Below are 19,763 nucleotides of genomic sequence, written 5' to 3' on the forward strand. Positions count from 1 at the left end.
GGACATTACCAAACTGACTTTCTGAAAAAAACAGCTCTTTCTCATAGACAAATGACACCAAACCTGGGAAGGGAGAATTACTGGATGCAAAACTGAATTATTTTACAGGTTCTAATCATTCGCCGGAAGATGCACATTATTTAAATTTGTTTTTAGATATGTATGCAAATTACTTCGAAAAAATCATCCTGTGTTGAGGTTTTTCTAAAAAGAATGGAGGCATCTCTCACCTGAGGAGCACCTGGAATGGCTGGTCCTGGAGTAATTGGCTGAGCCATCAAATCGTAGTCATTTCCAGAAGATCCAGCTGCTACATAGGAGTATGATCCCCGGGCCCAGGGGTCAGCACGCCAGCGGGACACCACAGTCTCTTTAGGCTGAGAGAAGACAGAAACTCCAGTTGTTGACACCGTGCAAGTTCTACAGTTAGTGCAAAATACAAAAGATGCAACTGCAAGAGTAAAATACACAAAGTCTTAATGGATGGAACTCCCAAGTTTACATTCCATGAGAACACATACCAAGGTAAATGACTTGCCTTTGGTGGCAATGCCTTAATTGCTTCCATTACCAGAACCCACTGCACGCAGCTTCTGCACTGGAACTCTGACTCGGCAGTCAGCTGCACACACACAGTGTATTGTTTGCTCTTTCTTCAGCTATCACCATAATGACAATGCACCCTTCCTGCTCCTTCCTTTCAGCCACAGCTCTTCTAATCTGACTACGATATAGGCCTATGTAAGGTCTGTAACTCATCTGGGAAAACGACTGCATGAAGGGCACCTGCACAAACACCTGTATTTCTCCCGTCCACCTCGTTTGCCAAGGTAATGGTCATGACAAAAGATACTCCACTGAAAGATGCAGCAGTGAGAGCATCACCAGGACTCAAACCAGTATCACTCTAAGGCATAAACAGCAGTTGAGGAAATGGGACATCTTCGTAACCTTGCAGAAAAACATTGAAAAGTGATGGGTGTGAATCTTAAAACAGCCTAGACTCTGTCCAAATGTGTAACTGAGTTTTAACAGGAATCATACCCTGTAAAAATGCAAACATCAAGACATGAACCTCATCTTCCCTCCTTGGGCATGAAGATATTTAATGGAATTTTTTCTACTTGAACAGACCTTCCCACAGAAGGAGAGCAAGAGGCTTTACCAAGTGGGGGTGTTCTCCAGAAACCAGTCCAGCAGGCACCGCACCACATCATGGCAAGGGAAGTCTCCTGGACCCCAACACCCACAGATCTGAGATTATCTCTCTGCGGCTGGCCTCGCGTGGATTGTTTGATGCCTTCTGCTGAGTCTGTGGAAAGGCCACAGAGGACTGAGGCCATGTTCCAAGGCGTAAGACATCACTGGGGGCTGGAGACGACATTTCCTAATGTGGTCTGATGACTTCATTGAGAGAATTCCTCATCAGAATTTTCAGCACTTTTTAACCAAAGGGTAAGGAACTGAGCGATGAGCCAGCTCACACATACTGACTGCTTCTTCAGAAAAGAGTAACCTCACGTTTCCCTCCTTGTTGGATGGAGACCACTGGGATGGCACCGTATATTATCTCATGTATGTCTGACAAAGAAAACTTTGAGGCATTTCATAGATTTCTTCATTCTCTCTAGTAATCACATGAAGCATTGCAGTCTAACAGGGAATAAAGCCAGACAGAAATTTTGCTTTGCTGAAGTAGTTTTGAAGGTACGGCTAACCCAGACACAACTGTAGAGCAGAACATGAAACTACTGGTTCCCCAGTACTGAGACTGCACCAGTCCGAACAGCAACGGTGGTGTCCGTGTGCCCACACCCCCACGCATGGGCACGAGTTAACTTTTATTTTCATCCTGACAAACCCTCTAAACAGGAAGAAGGATGGTTAGGGGATAGAACATGTACTAAAACGGAAGTGGTACAAAACGGGAATCCTGCTCTACAGAGGACATGAAGCTTGCAGAGGTCAGCCGCGCAGCAAGGCTGAAAAAATTTCCATGTGCTGAATAACAGCAGAGGGGAAAAAGTGGTTATATCTATCTTCAGGAAACAAAAACCAAACCAGGAAGAGAAAATGAGACAGTGACAAGAAGCAGCACAGGAGTGAGGAAGAAGGCTCACATTCCAACGAAACGTTGCTTTTGTTTAACTTCTCTGCTTCCCTGGTTTGGACAGATCCCAGGAACGGCCCCTGCCCAGCAAGCACCACCTCACAGATCGTTGTTCACCCAGCCCGACAGACGGGAGCGCGGTTTATCCAGACTGATGAGTGGCTCTCCAGAAAATCTCTCCACTGTCAAGTGCTCGTAGTACACAAGCACCTGAACTGTGAATACGTTAAAACAGCCACTCACTTAGAGATCCTTCTTATCACAGCCAAGAACGGCTTACTCCTTTGAATGACTGACCACATATGGAGTCATTCCTTAACAATGGATTATCAGTTAATGCACTGAAATATTTTAAAAGTTTAAAGATCAAATTCAGAGAGCTTATTTATCTACATTAGAATCCATATTTCTCAAGATTCTGCAGTTTTCTAGTGTGTGATTTTCTCACTTGAAAGCCCTACTAGAGAGCAGCCGCAGTAAAACACTTTGCTCTTGGTTCACTCTAGAGTGATTTCTGCACACTACATGATTTCTACAGCACCTGCAGGCAGAAGAGTCTCAAAGCTCCTTTCAGAGAGATCTCATTAGGAAGTGCGATTGTCCTCTGAGAGTTCAGAGGAGCTGTGGATTTATCAGAAAGGCAAGCCTGGGGTTTCCTTCTCTTGCGTTCTCCAGTCTGAGATGTAAAATTCAACTGATGAAGTATTTCTAAAACATGAGATCCACTCATTAACTAAAAATCCATGCTTACAGTCAGCTGTGAGGATTTGTCCATCATATAGAAAGCAGTAAAATACTGGGGATGATAAAGCCGTCTTCAAAAAGAGCTCTACAACTACTCCACAATCAAGACAACGCAGTGAATCCATTCCTTATGTGCAATACCAAGGAAGTAAACAGTCCAATTTATGCCTGGCCAAATGCTCGGAGAAGACTGGTACATTAAAGTTAACATGTTATTTTTTCTATTACTTTACTATATCAAAATCCCAGTGGAGCAGCTATTTATTCACAGCCAATGCTGTTTGTAAGAACCGCCTCCACGCTGCCTGTTAGCAGAACAGGCCAAGTATTCAACAAAGTCAAACATGCTGTAGGTTGAACAGCTATAAGGCTTTTCAAATCGACTTATCAAGTACACAAGCTTCTTTTTTTTTCAGTAATATTTAAGTATTTTCTAAACTCCCCCTTCATTAACCATTCCTTTTACATTTATTGTGCCTAAATAACCGCTGGCTAGCTGCACAGGGAACTGATCCAGATGAAAGACTGCCTTTACTCCCTTCCTCCCCCTTCAGTTATTTTCCAGCCAAACCAGTTACTGTACTCTAGAGAAGGTGCACAACATGGCAAGGAGCAGTTAAGCAGTGCTGTCACTAGCCATGGACAGCTCTGCTGTCACTTCAGAAATGTAAAAGGTAGACAATTAACTGAAGTATTTGAGACTCTGGAGAAGCTACAGTTACCTGGTCTAAAACAATCTTCTCCAAAAAAAACTCCAAAACCAAACAAAAAACCCCACAAACAACCCAAAAAAGCCTAAACAAAAAAATGCCCCAACTCCACCCCAAAAACTCTCCTCCCAACCCCTCCGAACAACCCAAAGGTGGCACAGATAGACCAAACAGCTGCCGAGAACCGCGGCACACGCCGGAACGCAGAGAGGTGACCCAAAGACACCGCATCCGGACCAACCTGCGGCACAGCGCTGCTACCAAATATGCCTTTGAGGATAGCAAGGCATCGTCCAACAATGACATCATCACTGATATTTTCCATGATTCCCGCTGCCTCTCCTGCTACCAACGCCAACAAAATTGGTGCTGGGGAGAGAGAAAAAACAAATGAATTCTTGAAATCGAACATTTTGATCAGGAAAGTTGGACTTTAACAGGCATGGATCTGCAGCTAAGTCATGAGGTTAAAAACTAAAACCCAACAAAAGCAGTCCTAAGTCTTTCACCATCACGTTGAATTACCAAAAGCAAAAATGAATTAACATATGCTACGGTACTATTCAGAATTATCAAGAGAACCAATGTATGAAAAATTAAATATACACATTAGGAAGTACAGCATGCAGAAGAGAGGAAAGGTTTTCTTTAATGAAGACATCACTTGTTTGACATAGCAGTTTCCACTGGGATTTAAAAGTCATCTGTGCTACATGTAAGGGAACTCAATACCTTCCAAACAATCTGATTTAGGTATGATTAACATCAGCACAGCAGTTAAGCTACCTGTGTAAGTACTTCACTCATACAAAGTATCTAGATTTATTCATTACCAATGCACGTTCACATTAAGTAATCTCAATGGTGTGGAAACTACGGACAGTAGGACAATACCCAGAAACGCAGCAATTCTGAGAAGAATTCAGAAGTGAAATGGCCAGACGTCGAGGAACTCAGTTCCCCATGTTATGCCGTGGTGAAGAATGTTCATGTGATTATAGGACATATAAACAAACAGATGAGGTCACTTTACCTCTCCCCGGCTATGGTAAGACTAAACATTAATTTTCAGTAGTCAGAAATTCAAGGAAAATCTTAGGTAAGTATTGAAGAGCTACCAAAATAATCCAATGGCAAGAAACATGCATTTACAAGAGATGACTCAGACCTGAGCATGGTTACTTAATGAAAACTCTCGCAGTTGATCTTTCTCCTCCTGGAGGTATTTAAGAACTCCTAAATTTAGCAAAGGAAATACTCCAGCTAGAAACAGATGTCAAGCATACTGAAATGGGAAATAAAAGTCCTTGTTAAAAATTTGGCTTTAACTTTTGTACAGGTTTCCAAAATGATTAGTGAATTCCTTCTATCCCAGTATACATTCCCTGTCAAGTTGCTGCTCTTGAAAGAAAACTGGCTGAAGTTCAGTTGTGACATGCAGGCTGGAAGATGCAATAATATATTCTGGTTAAAAACAAAAGTCTTTGAAATTCTGAAGAAGTTTGTAGTAATAATAGCCTTACTAGTCTAAGATAATTACACTACTCCAGATACAATTAAGACACTTCAATACGCACGACCTCTGGGACTAGAAGTCATTTATTAGAGAAAAAAGATACAAGATTGCTCCTCTAGTTAAACTCCATTTTCTGAAAAATCAAGCCTAGTCTTTCAAATAACTGACAGAAAGAACAAAACACTGGTTTCCTATCATCCATAGGCATTGGGATTTTTTTTTTTCTTTTTTTTTTGTCATTTCACCAGCAAATTTTTTCCTAGTTTGCCATCCTTGATACAATGAGATCCCCAAACTTTTCAGCAATTATTCAGCCAACATATTTTTTCTTGATGGAACAACTACATATTCAAAATGCAGCTTCCAGTGAATTTGTTCATGAAAACTTGTATTCAGACTACCCCAAAATATTTTAATGGCAATCCTGCCTTTCCAGGCACGAGGCCCTGTTTTGTAAGCATTTATCCAGACCTGGAAATGTCGTTGTTCAGTCACCTGGATTAATTCAGCACTGTAACAGACAGCCAGGTGGCTGTAGCAGAACACTATTTTGCTACACAAATACCAGAGTGCTGCTCAGAAAAGCTTCTTGCATGATGAGCATGTGTCACTGCTCCACAAAAAACTCTCACGTGGAGGCAGTGACGTCCACTGAGCCATGATACCAAACAGCAAGCAGGGAATGCGCTTTAGCCAGAGGTCAGCAAGTAACCACTAAACTATGACAGAGAAAGGGCCTCAGCTTTTTCATCACATGTCTCTAGCAAAAACAGAAGAGCCAAGCAAGAAAACAGAGACTGAAGTGTCACTGGACTTCCAGAACACACTGCGCATTTCTTTCAGGAGCTCCCCGGCCCTGTGCTGATGGAGCCTCTCCATCTCGCAGGGTGTCTAACCAGCTACGTCAACAACCCAACAGCACGGAGGAGCGAGAGGCACCAACAGCACAGGCCAGCTGCTGCAGCACACGCATCGCCTTCCTGAAGCTGCAGGTTTTCTCAGCAGTCGCTACATGAATTAGACTTCAGCCCCTGGGGGATTCCTGTCTGAGCTACAACAGGTCACCCAACAGCAGTGCAGACACGGGCAGCCTCTTCAGCTGCGCTCCCCCCACTCACCCACCCACCTTTAAACACTTCTCAGAGACCAGCTGGTCTCTGCCAGGGCAAGACCTTTAAAGAATTTCCACAGAGCCAATACAGTATGTTCTGTGACACTTTTTGGTGTTTTTTGTTTCTGGATTAATAACTGTTCTCCAATGTGTTCAGTTTAAATACTCTCTGCCCAAAATGCTATGGTTATGAAAATACAGAATGAGGTAGAAAATAATAATAGCTTCTGAAGTTCAGTCAGGTCTGCTTCAGTATTTCACAGTGTAATGATGTTAACTGCCACCTAACTATCCATGAGAAATGGTAATTGATATTTTCAATTTCAGCCATCTGACTTGTCCTCTAGCATAGGATTTTATTGCATTTCTATTTTATGTCTTTGCGCTCCACCTATTTTCAAGAGAAGGTTTTGCATCTAGCAGCAAAACCTTTGTGAGACACTCTTTCCATCTAAACCAAAACCCCAACACTATTTGTTAAGCATGTCACAGAGCCATCTTAAAGCCACGAAAGCAGATACGTGAACAGCCTTGTTGCCCAAGGCTCATGACTTGTATTTCTCCAGTCAAGTCTTATCAAACATTTTAACAATTAAAACCCCTAGAAAGGCACTTTCCTTGAGCAGCAATTTTCTCCAGTTAAAAGAAAACTTGTGCCCATCACAGAGTGGAAAAAAACCCACCAGTACTTTAAATGGTCATCTGCAAGAAAAATAACACATTTGATAGTGCTCACTGTATATGCAACTTTGCTTTTAGCACGATAAATAGCAATGAACAAAACCGGTATGCTTACTGAAAATATCTTCTGACAAACTCTTGTGGCACACACCAGCTGCAGATAAAATAAAACTACTAATAGCAAAGTTCAGCTGTACAAACAGGCAGAGCTGTACCTTTTGCCCACTTAGGCATTTTTTAAAGAGGAGTTCTAAAAGTGACTGTCAGTCAACCCATGATCTACAGTCAGAGCTGCTTTGCTGCCCAGAACAGGAAACAAGGCCATCCGCTCAACAAGCTGGAGACACCCCAGCTTGCCTTCCTGCGAGGCACGCTGCGTCCGAACTGTACGGATGGGCCTGCAGCTCAGCCAGCAGGAACGGTAACGCCCAGCAAGGAGACCGGAGCGATCGCAAAGCCTCTACTGCTTGCTATCACAACGGAGCTATCGCAAAGCCTCTAGTCTGCTCCACCAAAACCAAGTGTTCAACACCCTGCAAAGGCTGCACAGCACCCCCCTAAGAAATCCAAGCAGGATATCCTACAAGCACTGAGTTCTGCAGCTCAGCCACGTAAGGGAATACACAAGACAACAGCACCCCTTACATCTGAAAAAAATGTAATTTGCCTTGCTTAGCTCCTAGACACTGAATTTTGAAATACTGGGCAGCCATCACCTGTACCAGAAAGGACTCGAGGTCACAGAGGATGGGGCTCATCTACAGTTATCACATCAACCCAGATCAGACAGCCCGCCCCACGAAGAAGGTCTGGCTTCACACTGTCGGTTCAACTTAAAAAACATCCTGGAAGCTGAGGTTTTCAAAACTAAGACTAAATTGGATGCCAGTCCCATTTGTATGAGAAGCTTGGTGAAAGAGGGAAGAGCTCAAACTGTGTTCCAAGTGGCCAGAGGGAAACTCACAGAGACTTACAAACGAAGAAATGGCTTTTAATTCAGAAATGCTGCAGAGACAAATCACCCTTTTCCGGGAGAGCTCAACACACAGTCCTGACAAAGCAGATACTAAACTAAGACAACACTGCTCTTCAGCAAACTGAACACGCATTATTTGCTATATTTCTGAAATACTATATAAACATGTTAGATTAGGTTTTGGTGCTTTTTTCTTAATGCAGCACAATAAAAATCAAAAAAGTTACGTTTTTCAGAATTTGTTTTACTGAAAACTAAATAGATGCTTAATAGAAGCAACCATGATAACAGGACGACTTCACCAAGGTGCAAGACAAAGCAGTCTACAAAAACGCTAGTGTTACCGTAAATCGGCAGCAATGCGGTTTAACAGACGTAGGTAGCCTGGAGGTCAGCATTAGGAAACCCATACTCATCCATGTTCTGCCCTATTTCATTACAGACTTCTTTGCACATCAGTGGTGCTCTCTGCTTCCATTTGTCTTCCTACAAATACCATCTTATTACTATATTCATATGTGAACACTAACAGCATCTTAAGTGCCCTTTTCTAGATCTGAAACTCCACAAATCAGACACTGGTGAAAGCAGACATGCATCACAGCTACCTTTGTACAGGTTCCAAAACAGGAAAAGTTCTCCTCTGCTTGCAGTGGTGCTACCAACATGGCCAAACAAATTGACGCTTGGATCCCAGAAGACACGGTCAAAACACAACACAACCTAGAGACCGAAAGAATCAGGAGTTAGGAAGAGCGCACAGAAAAAATAAAAATGAAGACAGTTACACTCATTGATGTTTATCACTGGAAAGGTCAAGAAAGGAAAATCTGCTGAATATATACTGCACATACATAACACAAAGGCATACACCTATACTGCCTTCCATAGGTTAACATGCTCACACAGTTTACAAATTTGCTAGTTAGCAAGGTACAGTAGACATACTGAGTCAACCTACTTCTGAAATTTAACTATTTAAAAATTGTGTGGGAAATACAGACGAGGTCCTTGCAGTTCTTCAGATAATTTTCAGCATCCAAATCTAGCAAAACAGCAGCGGAAATGCGTTCTTCCTCTCATCCACTGTACATGTTCCACACACATTTCAGATACCACCTGCTGCAGCCCCTGGTCTGCCGCAGTGCCCTCAAAGACCATGTCACCTTGTTGAGGTTGCCAAATCCCATACGCTGCACTGCAGACGTCTTCCACTCGGGAAGAGGGGGCACAAACTGCACGGCTGGAGGCTGCTGCTTCAGCACTCCCAAGGGAAGAGTGCACAGCACAGCGTCACATTTGTAAATGAAAGTCTGGCTAGTAGACCGGGTATTTACAGCTATCACTTCACAGCCTGGAAATGGGAGAAAAACACAACCATTTAATAGGGCAGGAAACAAGAGCATCAGATTAAAAATGAAAGAAACTACCATCAAAACATATCTGCATCAGAAACCATTTCATTGATGGAGACAGCTTTACACTAACAATTATTTAACTTGTAGGCAAGTGAATGTTACTGGCCATGTAGCTCAATTCCAGAAAGTGTCATTTACACAGCCTCTGAAAATGGCCATAATGGGATAAGCCTAACACTTCATCTAGGCCAGTAAATGATATTTAAATATATGCATAAATAAATAGCAAGTAGAGAGTGGGCCTCTCGTTGAGTTGCTCTCCCAGCTGACAGTTTCCTGTCCAATGTTTTGAAGAACAACAAAAAGATGTATTGCTTCAATTTGTTTGAGTCCATATTACATTCATTTATACTTCTAATAGCAGGTCCTGTGGCACCAAGTCTGAGGCAGGCCAAGACCTCTTACTCTAAATGCTTCATTCAATGAAGTAAAGAAATGGGAGAATGAATGTAAACTTCGGAATCAGCAAATGCAACTGAAAAGGGTGGCATCAAACCAGCCACAGAAATACACGAAAAACATTGAATGTTCATAAATCTCTAACAGCTTCCTACACAATTAATCACCATAAGTAACGTGGATGTTCATCTAACCCAAAACATGCAACAGGAGGGTTTTTACAAGATCAATCTTCACATCTTCTTCCAGAAGGACTGAAATCTAATTTCTGTGATCACACCCCCTCAGAGCAGTGTTCTGGAGGAGGTGGTTTCATTTACCTGATGCTGTATAGCGAACCTGGCGCACTGCTGTGTTTAATTTAATATCCAGCCCTTCTGCCAAGGCTACAGGCACGCAGGAGTATCCATTCCTCACAGTCAAGTGACTGCCTGTGAATTCAAAGTCATCATCCTAAAACGGAGATGCATAAAAAGCCTGCATTTGTCACGAAATCACATAATACAACAGAAAATCATCAGCAAATCTACACAATGGCAAAATTTATTCAAAAACTTTTTTCCAAAGAGCAAGTCAAACAAATTTGAAACCCCTTCTGTTTATTAGTCAGGTAATAAGCATAGGAACTTTCAGCAGACAGTATTATTAGTGATTGTTTTGGCACTAACAAAAAGCTGTCTGGAATTTCATCAGCAAATAATAATCATGTAAGAGCTCAGTATCTGCATAATAGCAGACAGCACTTAAGTGTTTAGAAAGTGTTAACATCGGGAAGCTTCCACTAGAATGAAATCAATATAGCGTAAGTTTTTAGTGTGCTGCTGAATGAAAACATTAATTGGCTACCTGGTCCCAGTGCTTCAGTGAAAGCGTAGATAGGGGCGTAGCATTAGCGAATTCTAGGTTTGCAAAATGCCAGTCGAGTATTTGCCTGTCTCTTGATGACAGATAAACATCACTAGGGGAAAAAAAATACAACAGAAAGACACTTAGTTTGCTAGAGTAGATGTTGGAAATGCACTGTTTTTGAAAATTTATTAACAATCTTTTCTGTTTGAGTCCCTTCTTAATGGAGAAACAAAAAAATTAATAAAAACACAAGCAGATTGTTTCAAGCATTTTGATCTCCTTCATGAAAACTCAGTATAAAAAAAATGGAAAATTCACATTTTCAAAGTACAGTTCATGTAAAATATTCTAAATGAAGCCAGAAACCTAACTTTAGAAATTAAAAAAAATTTACATAAGTAATGGCTTAAGTAGCATGATTAAATAAGATGACTAAACCCCAGTATAATCACACACAGCACAAAATAATATTCTGCCAAAATAAGCAGGACTGGTATGCTATCACTGTTGATGGGGATTTCAGATCCCAAAGGCTTCCTGAGATCAGGCAGGAATTACAGTAAGGAGTTCTGCTTAAGGCACCCCAGACAAATAAGGTGGGTCTTGGCTGAGTTACCTCTAAAAACGAGGAAGATGAGTTCTAAAACTGAGGAAGCTCAAACTTTGTGTATCTTCCTAATCCCTTGAGTTACCATAATTAAAAGAAAGCATACCACAGCATTTCTGAAACTTGGTGAAAAGTAGTAAAAAACCTGCTTTCCTGAGTATTTATTTTTATAGTTTCTATCTTTACCTTGGTGGATTGGCTTCAAGTTCTTGTAACTTCTCTTCCAGTTTTCCTTGTGTTTCTGCCAATTCATCATACTCCTAGTAAGATTAAAAGCCAGGATTAAAATCAGTTTACATGTAAGAGGAGTTAAAGACATCACATAGCACCAGACTAAACATAATCTCAAGAGAAATCAGTGGAAGATTTACAGTTTTAGTGGAATCTAAATCCAGTTATTTTTTCAATATTTAATCCAGCATATTTTGCCCTTCTGCTGTTCGAATATGCAGAAGTCTGTGCCACACCGCAGAAAAGATTAGTATGCTAAGATTTCCGGAATTTAAGCACTTGGATCTGAAGAACATGAAGGTCCATCACACTCCTGGTATTTGTAGGGTTCCTATGGTACTGAGAGCTTTTTCATATTGCACAAAATGTTATTTCTATTCTTCTTTCTCTCTTAAAAGATTATACTTAATATCGAACATACAGATTTCCAAAGCAGAAGCACTCATGTAAAAGGCAAAGACATGATGTACTTCAAGCTTCTTTCAGAGGTGGTGGGTTTTTTTCTTTTTTTTTAAAAAGCATTGGTGGAACTAGGTCTCAAGGTGACAATCATTTTCCTTCAAGGCAGAACAATTTGGAGTGTCCAACAGTATTGACAAGACCACAAAGATGTTCATTGGTTACAAAATAGAAGAGCTACTTCTTATGTATGCACAAACACACTGAGCTTCCAAATGAAGGGCGTATCTTCTGTTGAACCAGGATCTGAAAAATGATACTTGGTTCTATCTGACCTGGGTTAGCAAGGTGTCTTGCACTATCATAGAAAGAACAGTTTTTAAGGTTTCATTATCAAGGCACATTTCTACACCAAGATACACACAGAGAGCAGGACTAACTCTCCTTGTCAAGACAGAGCTTTGTAAATCATCATCTTTGAACAGAAGATAGTCTTCTACTCAGGAAACCACCTTTCTTACCTTAGAGAAAGAACATCTCTCTTCAAGCACAGATTTTTCTTCTGGACTACTGTGAGACCCAGCATGACTAAAACCAAGTCTGACCTAAAATTTAGCCTTCAAAACATGAAATGCTGTCTGACACGAGTCAGCACAGCCTTTTACCCAACACTGAGTCTACAATGTGTTAATCCTCTGCGTCATGAGCCATGAAAGACAGGTACCTAAAGGTACTCAGTGCAGCCCTGTGATCAGTATTACAACCCAGAGTTACCATCAATCACATTCTCTTGAGAGCGCTGGATCAGAGAAAGAGTGGAAGCACTTCTATCAGCTAATTTTATCTGGCTGCTGAAGTCCTCAGAAACCACCGACTTCAGTGCTGTATGTGTGTCCTCCTTTACCTTGCAAAGTGCAGTCAGATCTCTGTGTTTGCTTTTCACAAGGAACTCTGCAGTAATATCCCGAGGTGGCTTCACTTCTGATGCTTCCTTATACTGCTGATGAAGTTCTTTAATCTTCTCTTTTAAATTCACCATCTTTTTCAGGTGGAGTAGGAAAAGGGGAAAGGAGGGGGGGAAAAAAAAAGATTAGGGAAGGTAGATTTTTCATACAAGTTACCGTGCAAAACAGATATTAATCTCAAACTACGCCATTGTACCAAAGAGATTTCCTGGTTTTGGCAGATTTATTTAGACGAAATTCTACCTCCAAGAAACCACAGTAAATACCACCAACCCCCAAACAACATGGCTTATACCCAACATCACCGATATCTTACAAAACATGCTGCAAATAACTTAGGATATGAGAACTGTCCTCCGACATTTTTAATCTGAGAAACTTCCACGGAGAAGTAAAGATGTCATCTACCACAACCAAAGGCATTGTAAGTAGGCCTAAACCACCGTTTCTACACTACAAATCAGATTTGTGGTGAAGAAAGTAAACATTTTCAAATAAGCCCCCAAAAGCCTCAGTCATTAGCAACATCTCTAAAGGAAGCTATGAAAAAGCACTGGGCATCATGTTGCTCCTCTCCGTTTCTTTTCCCATATTAATGTTTTACAGCCTTCTGACTCATCACTTCTGTGCTCCTCCTCAAAAAGGTTCCTTGGTCATAGCAGTGCTTCTAGGCAGGGCTTCAAGGAACAGATACATTTAAGAACAGCATTAATGGCAACTTTCTGATATTTTTGCATGCAAGTTTTTGTACATTTTTCCACTTTGAGGAACACAATGATATCCTCTTGTTCTAAATGTCATCATCTGACCTTGTTAAGAAGATCTTTCAATTCCTCCTGTGTTTTCACAATTTTTTTCCAGTGTTCAATCTGCTCATCCTTTACATGCTTCTCCTGCAATCTGGAAAACAGGAGAAGTGAGAGTCAGTTAAGCATAAAATCCTAGCATTAATGAGACAACTCATTATTGTAATCTAATTAGTGTAATGCAATAAGAGCACATCATGGGATATTGTAGCAAATACGCATATGGCAATTAGAAAATTAATACAAGTTTCTATAAATAAGAGATACTTGACTAGCTAAGATGTGAGTCTGAAGTTACCTACTATGATTAAAAGGCGTATTTCAAATGCCTTTAGCTTTCAAGTAGCATAAGTGGGCTGTATGTACACCACTTCGTACTAAGTCAATTATCCACTATCAGTTACTATAGCAGTGATTTTCAGAAAGCTTTCAAGAAAAGATGTTTACTGCTTTAACCATCTTTGGTATATTTTGCTTCAATAAACAAGAAACACATACACAAACAAGAACTCGGCAGAGACCAAACAGTTATATTAAGTGGGTAATGCTTACCCGAGGAGCATCACAATTGTTTCAGGTATCTTTTGGAAAATCCTCCACAAAATAGGAAAGTCTGCCATGAAGAGAGAAGTCACTTACTGTATGACAACCTCCAGAGCCTGACCTAGGGAGACAGGCTTATTATTGAGAACATTAAAATCCAGCTGATGACTGAGATAGGAGGTGGCTTCCAGCAGACGATTAAACTCTTGCTCCACCATTTCATCTTTCTCTTTTGGAACCTAGGAGTCAAAAGAACAAACTTTCTTCTTAACAATCTACTCATAAATAAAGAAGAGTAAATATAGGTCACCAAAGCTTGAAGCCTCAGAGACAAGACACTCGAGTAGTACAAAGAAAATTTTAAAAGAAACCAGAGCAATGACACAGATCACCTTCTCTAGTGCAGTCTCAGTTCACACCACCTTATAATAAACTCAAAATGCTACCACTCCCCAAATCAGAGGAATCAGAAAGGCAGGGTGCAGATAAATTCACAGAGCAGTGCTCAAAAAAAAAAAAGGTATCACATGCCCCAAACTAGAGTGACACTTTAAGAGTACTACAAAAAAGTAGCTAGCTGAGAACAGCCCTTATAAAAAGAAATTTAATACCCTCAGCTCTCTTAAATGGTCAGACACCGCGACTTGTAGGACACAAAGTCACTTTGCCAGGATGTCTGGCCAAAGAGCTACAAGAAGAGTGGGCAAATCACAACGACAACCTACTTCTCCGGCATAAAAACTTTAGCAAACCAATTTATGGGCACACAAAGATTTCCTTACTGGAAGGTGTGTTCATTAAAGCTTCAGAAGCTTGCCAACAGGACAAAAGACCACTCTGACGGCAGGATGGGTCTACACAATCACAAGGCCCTAGAGGGCTCGGCATAGCTCAGTAGAAGTAGACAGACAGTAACTTATCTTTTGGAATGCTCAGCGTGAATAGAACAGACTACTTCAGTTAGCAGGGACCTACAATGATCACCTGGTCCATCTGCCTGACCACTTCAGGGCTGATCAGAAGTTAAATCATGTTATTAAGGGCATTGTCCAAATGCCTCAAACACTGACAAGCTTGAGGCATCGACCACCTCTCCGGAAAGCCTGTTCCGGTGTTTGAACACTGTCTCGGTAAAGAAATGCTTCCTAATGACCAGTCTAAACACCCCTTGGTGCAGCTTGGAACCACTCCCACGTCTGCTGTCCCTGGGTACCAGGGAGAGGAGCTCAGCATTTCCTTCTCCACGGCCCCTCCTCAGGAATGCTGGTATTTGACTGTACTGAAGAGACTCATTTAAATAGTGTGTGCTGCTGCCAGTGTGGAAATACCAGTTTGGTGATGATGGTTGCACGCTGAAAAGAGCAAGCGTCACATGGTATTAACATCTGTTAGACCCATTCTAGGTTAAACAAAGGCTGCAGAGAAAACATGGATGAGCATAAGAGCAAATCAGCATGAGGAGGGGAAAAAAAAAGTATATACTTCAGAAGACTGGGAAAGCTCTTGGATGATTGCTAACCAGACCAAAAAGAGCTTGAGAACTGGTGTTAACAGCGCTAAGCCTATCCCTACGACTCCATGAGATGGCTCTTTTGCAACTGTTCTTGATCCCTACCTCTGTATGTGCAGTGCACCCTGTGTCACTGGGAAGTTCCATCAGCATCTCATTGCTCTACCTAGGAGTACTCTTCCACTTTGCAACTGGCCACTCTCAGCATTTGTTCTTGTGCCAATGGTTACCTTCTAGCTCTATAGGTCTTTCTTGTCTGGCATTTTCCCAGACTGAAACACCGAGGTTCACAATGAATAGTCATACTTCATCTCTGGGTATGTACCACAAGCATAACAAGCCAACTTTTCCAACTGGCTATACTAAGATGTTGATTCTTTCGCTATTCTTGCAGTGAAATGTCTTAGAACTCCACACTGTTCTGCAGGTAGCGTCTCCCTGCAGACTTACTGCATCATGACATGAATTTCCCTATTTCTGATAGATCTACCTTTCCGAGAGAATCTTCAGAATGAAGATACCTCCCCCACCCCATGGCTGCCAAAGATTTGTGACTCACCTACTCTGCAGCAAGTGCTAGGTTCTCCTTTCTTATTACTGAAATTCTATTACTCAAAGTTATTATGTCTCAAAAATGAATGATCTCATTTTTGACACTACTATATTCAATACTATATCCACTGTTCAGTTCTCAAGATCATGCACTTTTAAAACACAGTAAAAGTTCTGAGACGCTGCCAGCTCAAAGAATGGAACATTCTATACAACAGCACTATAGAAGACAGAAATTATATGATCGCTAGAACACATATCTAAAGATTATTATTTTTTAGCTATATACAAGGCTATTTCAAACTCTCCCTATACTTCTCTCCAGTCTTGTCCAATCTATAATTACAAGATGTAGATGCACACTTATATTTCTGCTCATTCATGAAAACACTGAAAATCTATCCCCAACACCTGTATTGCCTTCCCTGATTGATACTGCTCCCCTTCAGAATTACATGCTGAAACTTCCTCTTTAGCCAGATCCATACTTGTGATTCCTCTACGCCATCCTCTCTAGTAGTTGTTGCCAGTCACATTTGATAACAGTTATGTAAGTCACATTTGATAACAATTACAGAACTCCGTAGCTATGTAACAGTAGTTTGCACCTATTACATTCAGAAAGATTTGGGTTTCATACCAAGTAGAAGATGTATTTCACAACTATGAGACTATTTTCCTACATGTACTAGAATGCTTCAACACCATGAACTTTTTTTGTCACATTCCAGTGACGCACCCAACACTGACTTAACCTTGGCATTCTTGCACCACACCTGAACACCAGGATCTACTTTTACAGTGTGGGTACGTACTACTGTGCCCTGTTAGTTTTTTTAGCCATTAAAAAGGAAGAGCTGGGAAGGAAAAGGCATGATCTAAATGACTTGGTTTCTAGGCTACTTCCTTACAGTTAATCCAAAGGTACGTGACTCTGCCTCTGAAAAGAAGACCCTGGGGATGAACAAGGATTCTGCTGCAGGTTCTGGCTTAAGTGGGCCAGAACTTGGGCACGTCCTCAGTAGAACTCGTAGTGGAAAAGAGAGGACTTGCTACTGCTCAGTGCTGCCTTAAGACTGAATAGAGGACCTCCAGAGCCACAGGGCAGACTCCACTGAATGATTAAATTTCTAAGATCTTTTCTGGCTTAAGAGGTGTAGAATAGCTCTCCTGAAGGTTGAAAAATTAAAATTAGAGCCCCAGTTTCAAGACACTGATGGTAATCACTTTTATTATTTAAGCTTCATCTTCCAAGTTCCAGCTTAAGCATCCATTATCACACCACAAGTCACCTGTCATGAACGAAGCAGCACTGCCCAAGCATGCAGAGATGGCGTTAGGAAAACCAGAAGTCAGCCAGAGTTGAAACTGAGATGCTGGACGTAAGAGGGTAAGAAGAAGGGCTCTCTACATACACAGCGCTAGCAAGAAAGTAAGAAGAACGCAGACTGCAGACCTGCTGCTGAACCGAACGGTAACGGATATGGAAAAGGCTAAAGCACCCATTTCCTCTGCCTCGGACTTGAAGGGTAAGGTCTGCTCTGAGGCCTCCCCACCCTCCTCTCCCCTCAGTGTAAACTCAACAAGTGGGGGGAACGGGCTGACAAACGCCTCATGAAACTCAAAGGCAAAGCCTTGGAACGGTGATGGAATGCCCCCGTGCATCAGGACAGGCTGGTAACTGACAGCTGGGTATCAGCTCTGAAGAAAGGACGCGAGGATCCTGGGGGGAAACAAGCTGATGGTGGCATTACAGCGTGCACCCTTCGCAGCAGTGTGAAGTTAGGGTGAAGAATGGGAAGAGAAATTACATTTGATATTCACAGTGCCTACCTTTTCACAGCTGACATCAATGCTCAGGCAGCTGTGCAGGCAGTAGAAGTTCCCAAAGACGATTCAGAACGCCTAAACTGGTACATTTTTTGGAGGAAACCAACTCACCACAAAGAAAGGATCTGAAACTTGCAAACGTTAAGAGCCCATCCTGTATGCAGAGAATGTGATTCTGTCTTCACCTCTTTGGAGAAAGTCTTTCTCAATGAGGTAACACCATGGCAAAGACTAAAACCAAACTCACTAAATCAACAGAAGCAAGCAGAAACAAGGAAGATTTTTGCACAATCTAATTAATAAGGGACAGGCAAGAACAACCACGCTTTAGAGGAGTGGTAACTAAAGGTATAAAACCGCTCAATCCTGGGTCACCATACAGTTGTGAGCTGCAAGGCAGACTTATGCCTTCAGTGCATGGCTTAACGATGAGGATGTACACTCAGTGTGTAAGTCTTTTGTACTTTGCCCTTCAGTAAAATGCAGATAGTGGAAAAAAAGATGTAGACAGACTGGCAGGAACGTTTAACCACTGAAAAGATACTTGTTTAGATGCAGAAAGCTGTCAAGATAGTAACCAGACATGAAGGACATCCGATTATTACTTGTTCCTAGACTTCTAAATGCAGTCTCTGCTTTAAGATGTCTGAACAGTTATCTGGTGTATATTGTTTTCCAGGGAGATCTCTGATACTTCCTAGGACGGCTGGGGAATTAGCTAATTTAAAAGCTACAACTTGCCTCCTGTCAAGCCCATGAACTTTGCCAAAATGCCAGAGGGAGAGGTGAACATTACAGCTCTTTCACTTGGGACAGGAAAGGCTGTGCTCTTGGCTATCTGCTCTTCTCAATATGCTTGACTATTTGCTCTTGGCTATTTGGTGGACACAAATTGAGCAGGTTTTGAGGAAGAGGGGGGCAACAAATGGACTTGGGCTCAGGGATAAGATGAAAGGAAAATGCAAAGGGACACTATCAAATTAGCAGACTCTCTATTGGCAGGGTGAGCAGAACTTTTGCTCCCAAAAAGGGTGCTGAGAAGTTACTTGCCCAATGCTCACTAGTAACCCAATGTGAACGCACCTTTGGAAGAAGTATATCCCGTAGAATGTGATTTCAGCTTAAACTAAACTTTTTTTCACTGTTTATAAAAGTAGGACCTTGACAGTGTCCTCTCAACAAGCAGAAAGAAATGTAACAGAAGTAGCCTAGCAGCTATTTCAGGGTAAGATTTATACAGTGGGGTGAAAATCAAAGTACTAATATGTGAAAACATTGCAGAAATTGGTAATCAGCAATTTAATTAATTTTTAGCACTGCTAATAATCAAAGGAAAAAGCGTGGCAACACTAAAAAAGGAAAAGAAAGGACTAATAAAATAACTGCCTTGGTGGAAGCAGCATCATGGAGTATATTAAGAAAAAACAAGAGAAAGACAACATGGGCAACATATGGCTCATTACAGAGTCATCAAGACAACATTCAACACAAGGAAGTGATAAAATTCAGTCTGGAAAATACCCAGTTATACATATCAAGCTTTGTCTGCAACAAGCAAGCTGACAACTTTTGGAGCAAGGGAGACTCCTAGAGCAGAGGGTGCTGGAGCTGCCCAGGCCTGAGGGGCTCAGCTGGACACAGGTGATCTAGCACGCTGTGAACAGAAAGGAGTGGGCTGCAGAAAGGAAAGCTGCAGGCTTCTCAGAGATTCCTGGGAGAATAAAAGCATGGTCTAAAGTTCAAAGTAGCTGAACTGTGTGTCTTATCGGGTGGTGTTAACAGAGGGAGTCTCTTCAAATTGCACAG

General features: G+C 41.6%; 1 protein-coding gene across 2 annotated transcripts in view; it reads right to left on the reverse strand.

The window, feature by feature from the left end:
- KDM1A (lysine demethylase 1A) overlaps positions 1-19,763 on the reverse strand; it is a 44,439-nt gene that overhangs the window by 1,777 nt on the left and 22,899 nt on the right. For both annotated transcript variants that reach the window (XM_075437892.1, XM_075437893.1), the window contains exons 10-19: positions 14,162-14,304; positions 13,526-13,616; positions 12,656-12,790; positions 11,308-11,381; positions 10,512-10,623; positions 9,986-10,118; positions 9,015-9,202; positions 8,457-8,571; positions 3,806-3,933; positions 231-377 (exon numbers count right to left, since the gene is read on the reverse strand). In XM_075437892.1, coding sequence (XP_075294007.1) covers positions 231-377; positions 3,806-3,933; positions 8,457-8,571; positions 9,015-9,202; positions 9,986-10,118; positions 10,512-10,623; positions 11,308-11,381; positions 12,656-12,790; positions 13,526-13,616; positions 14,162-14,304 — 1,266 coding nt within the window. The remainder of the gene's footprint in view (positions 1-230; positions 378-3,805; positions 3,934-8,456; positions 8,572-9,014; positions 9,203-9,985; positions 10,119-10,511; positions 10,624-11,307; positions 11,382-12,655; positions 12,791-13,525; positions 13,617-14,161; positions 14,305-19,763) is intronic.

The sequence above is a fragment of the Opisthocomus hoazin genome, chromosome 17, assembly GCF_030867145.1.
Source record: "Opisthocomus hoazin isolate bOpiHoa1 chromosome 17, bOpiHoa1.hap1, whole genome shotgun sequence".
NCBI classification, from domain to species: Eukaryota; Metazoa; Chordata; class Aves; order Opisthocomiformes; family Opisthocomidae; genus Opisthocomus; species Opisthocomus hoazin.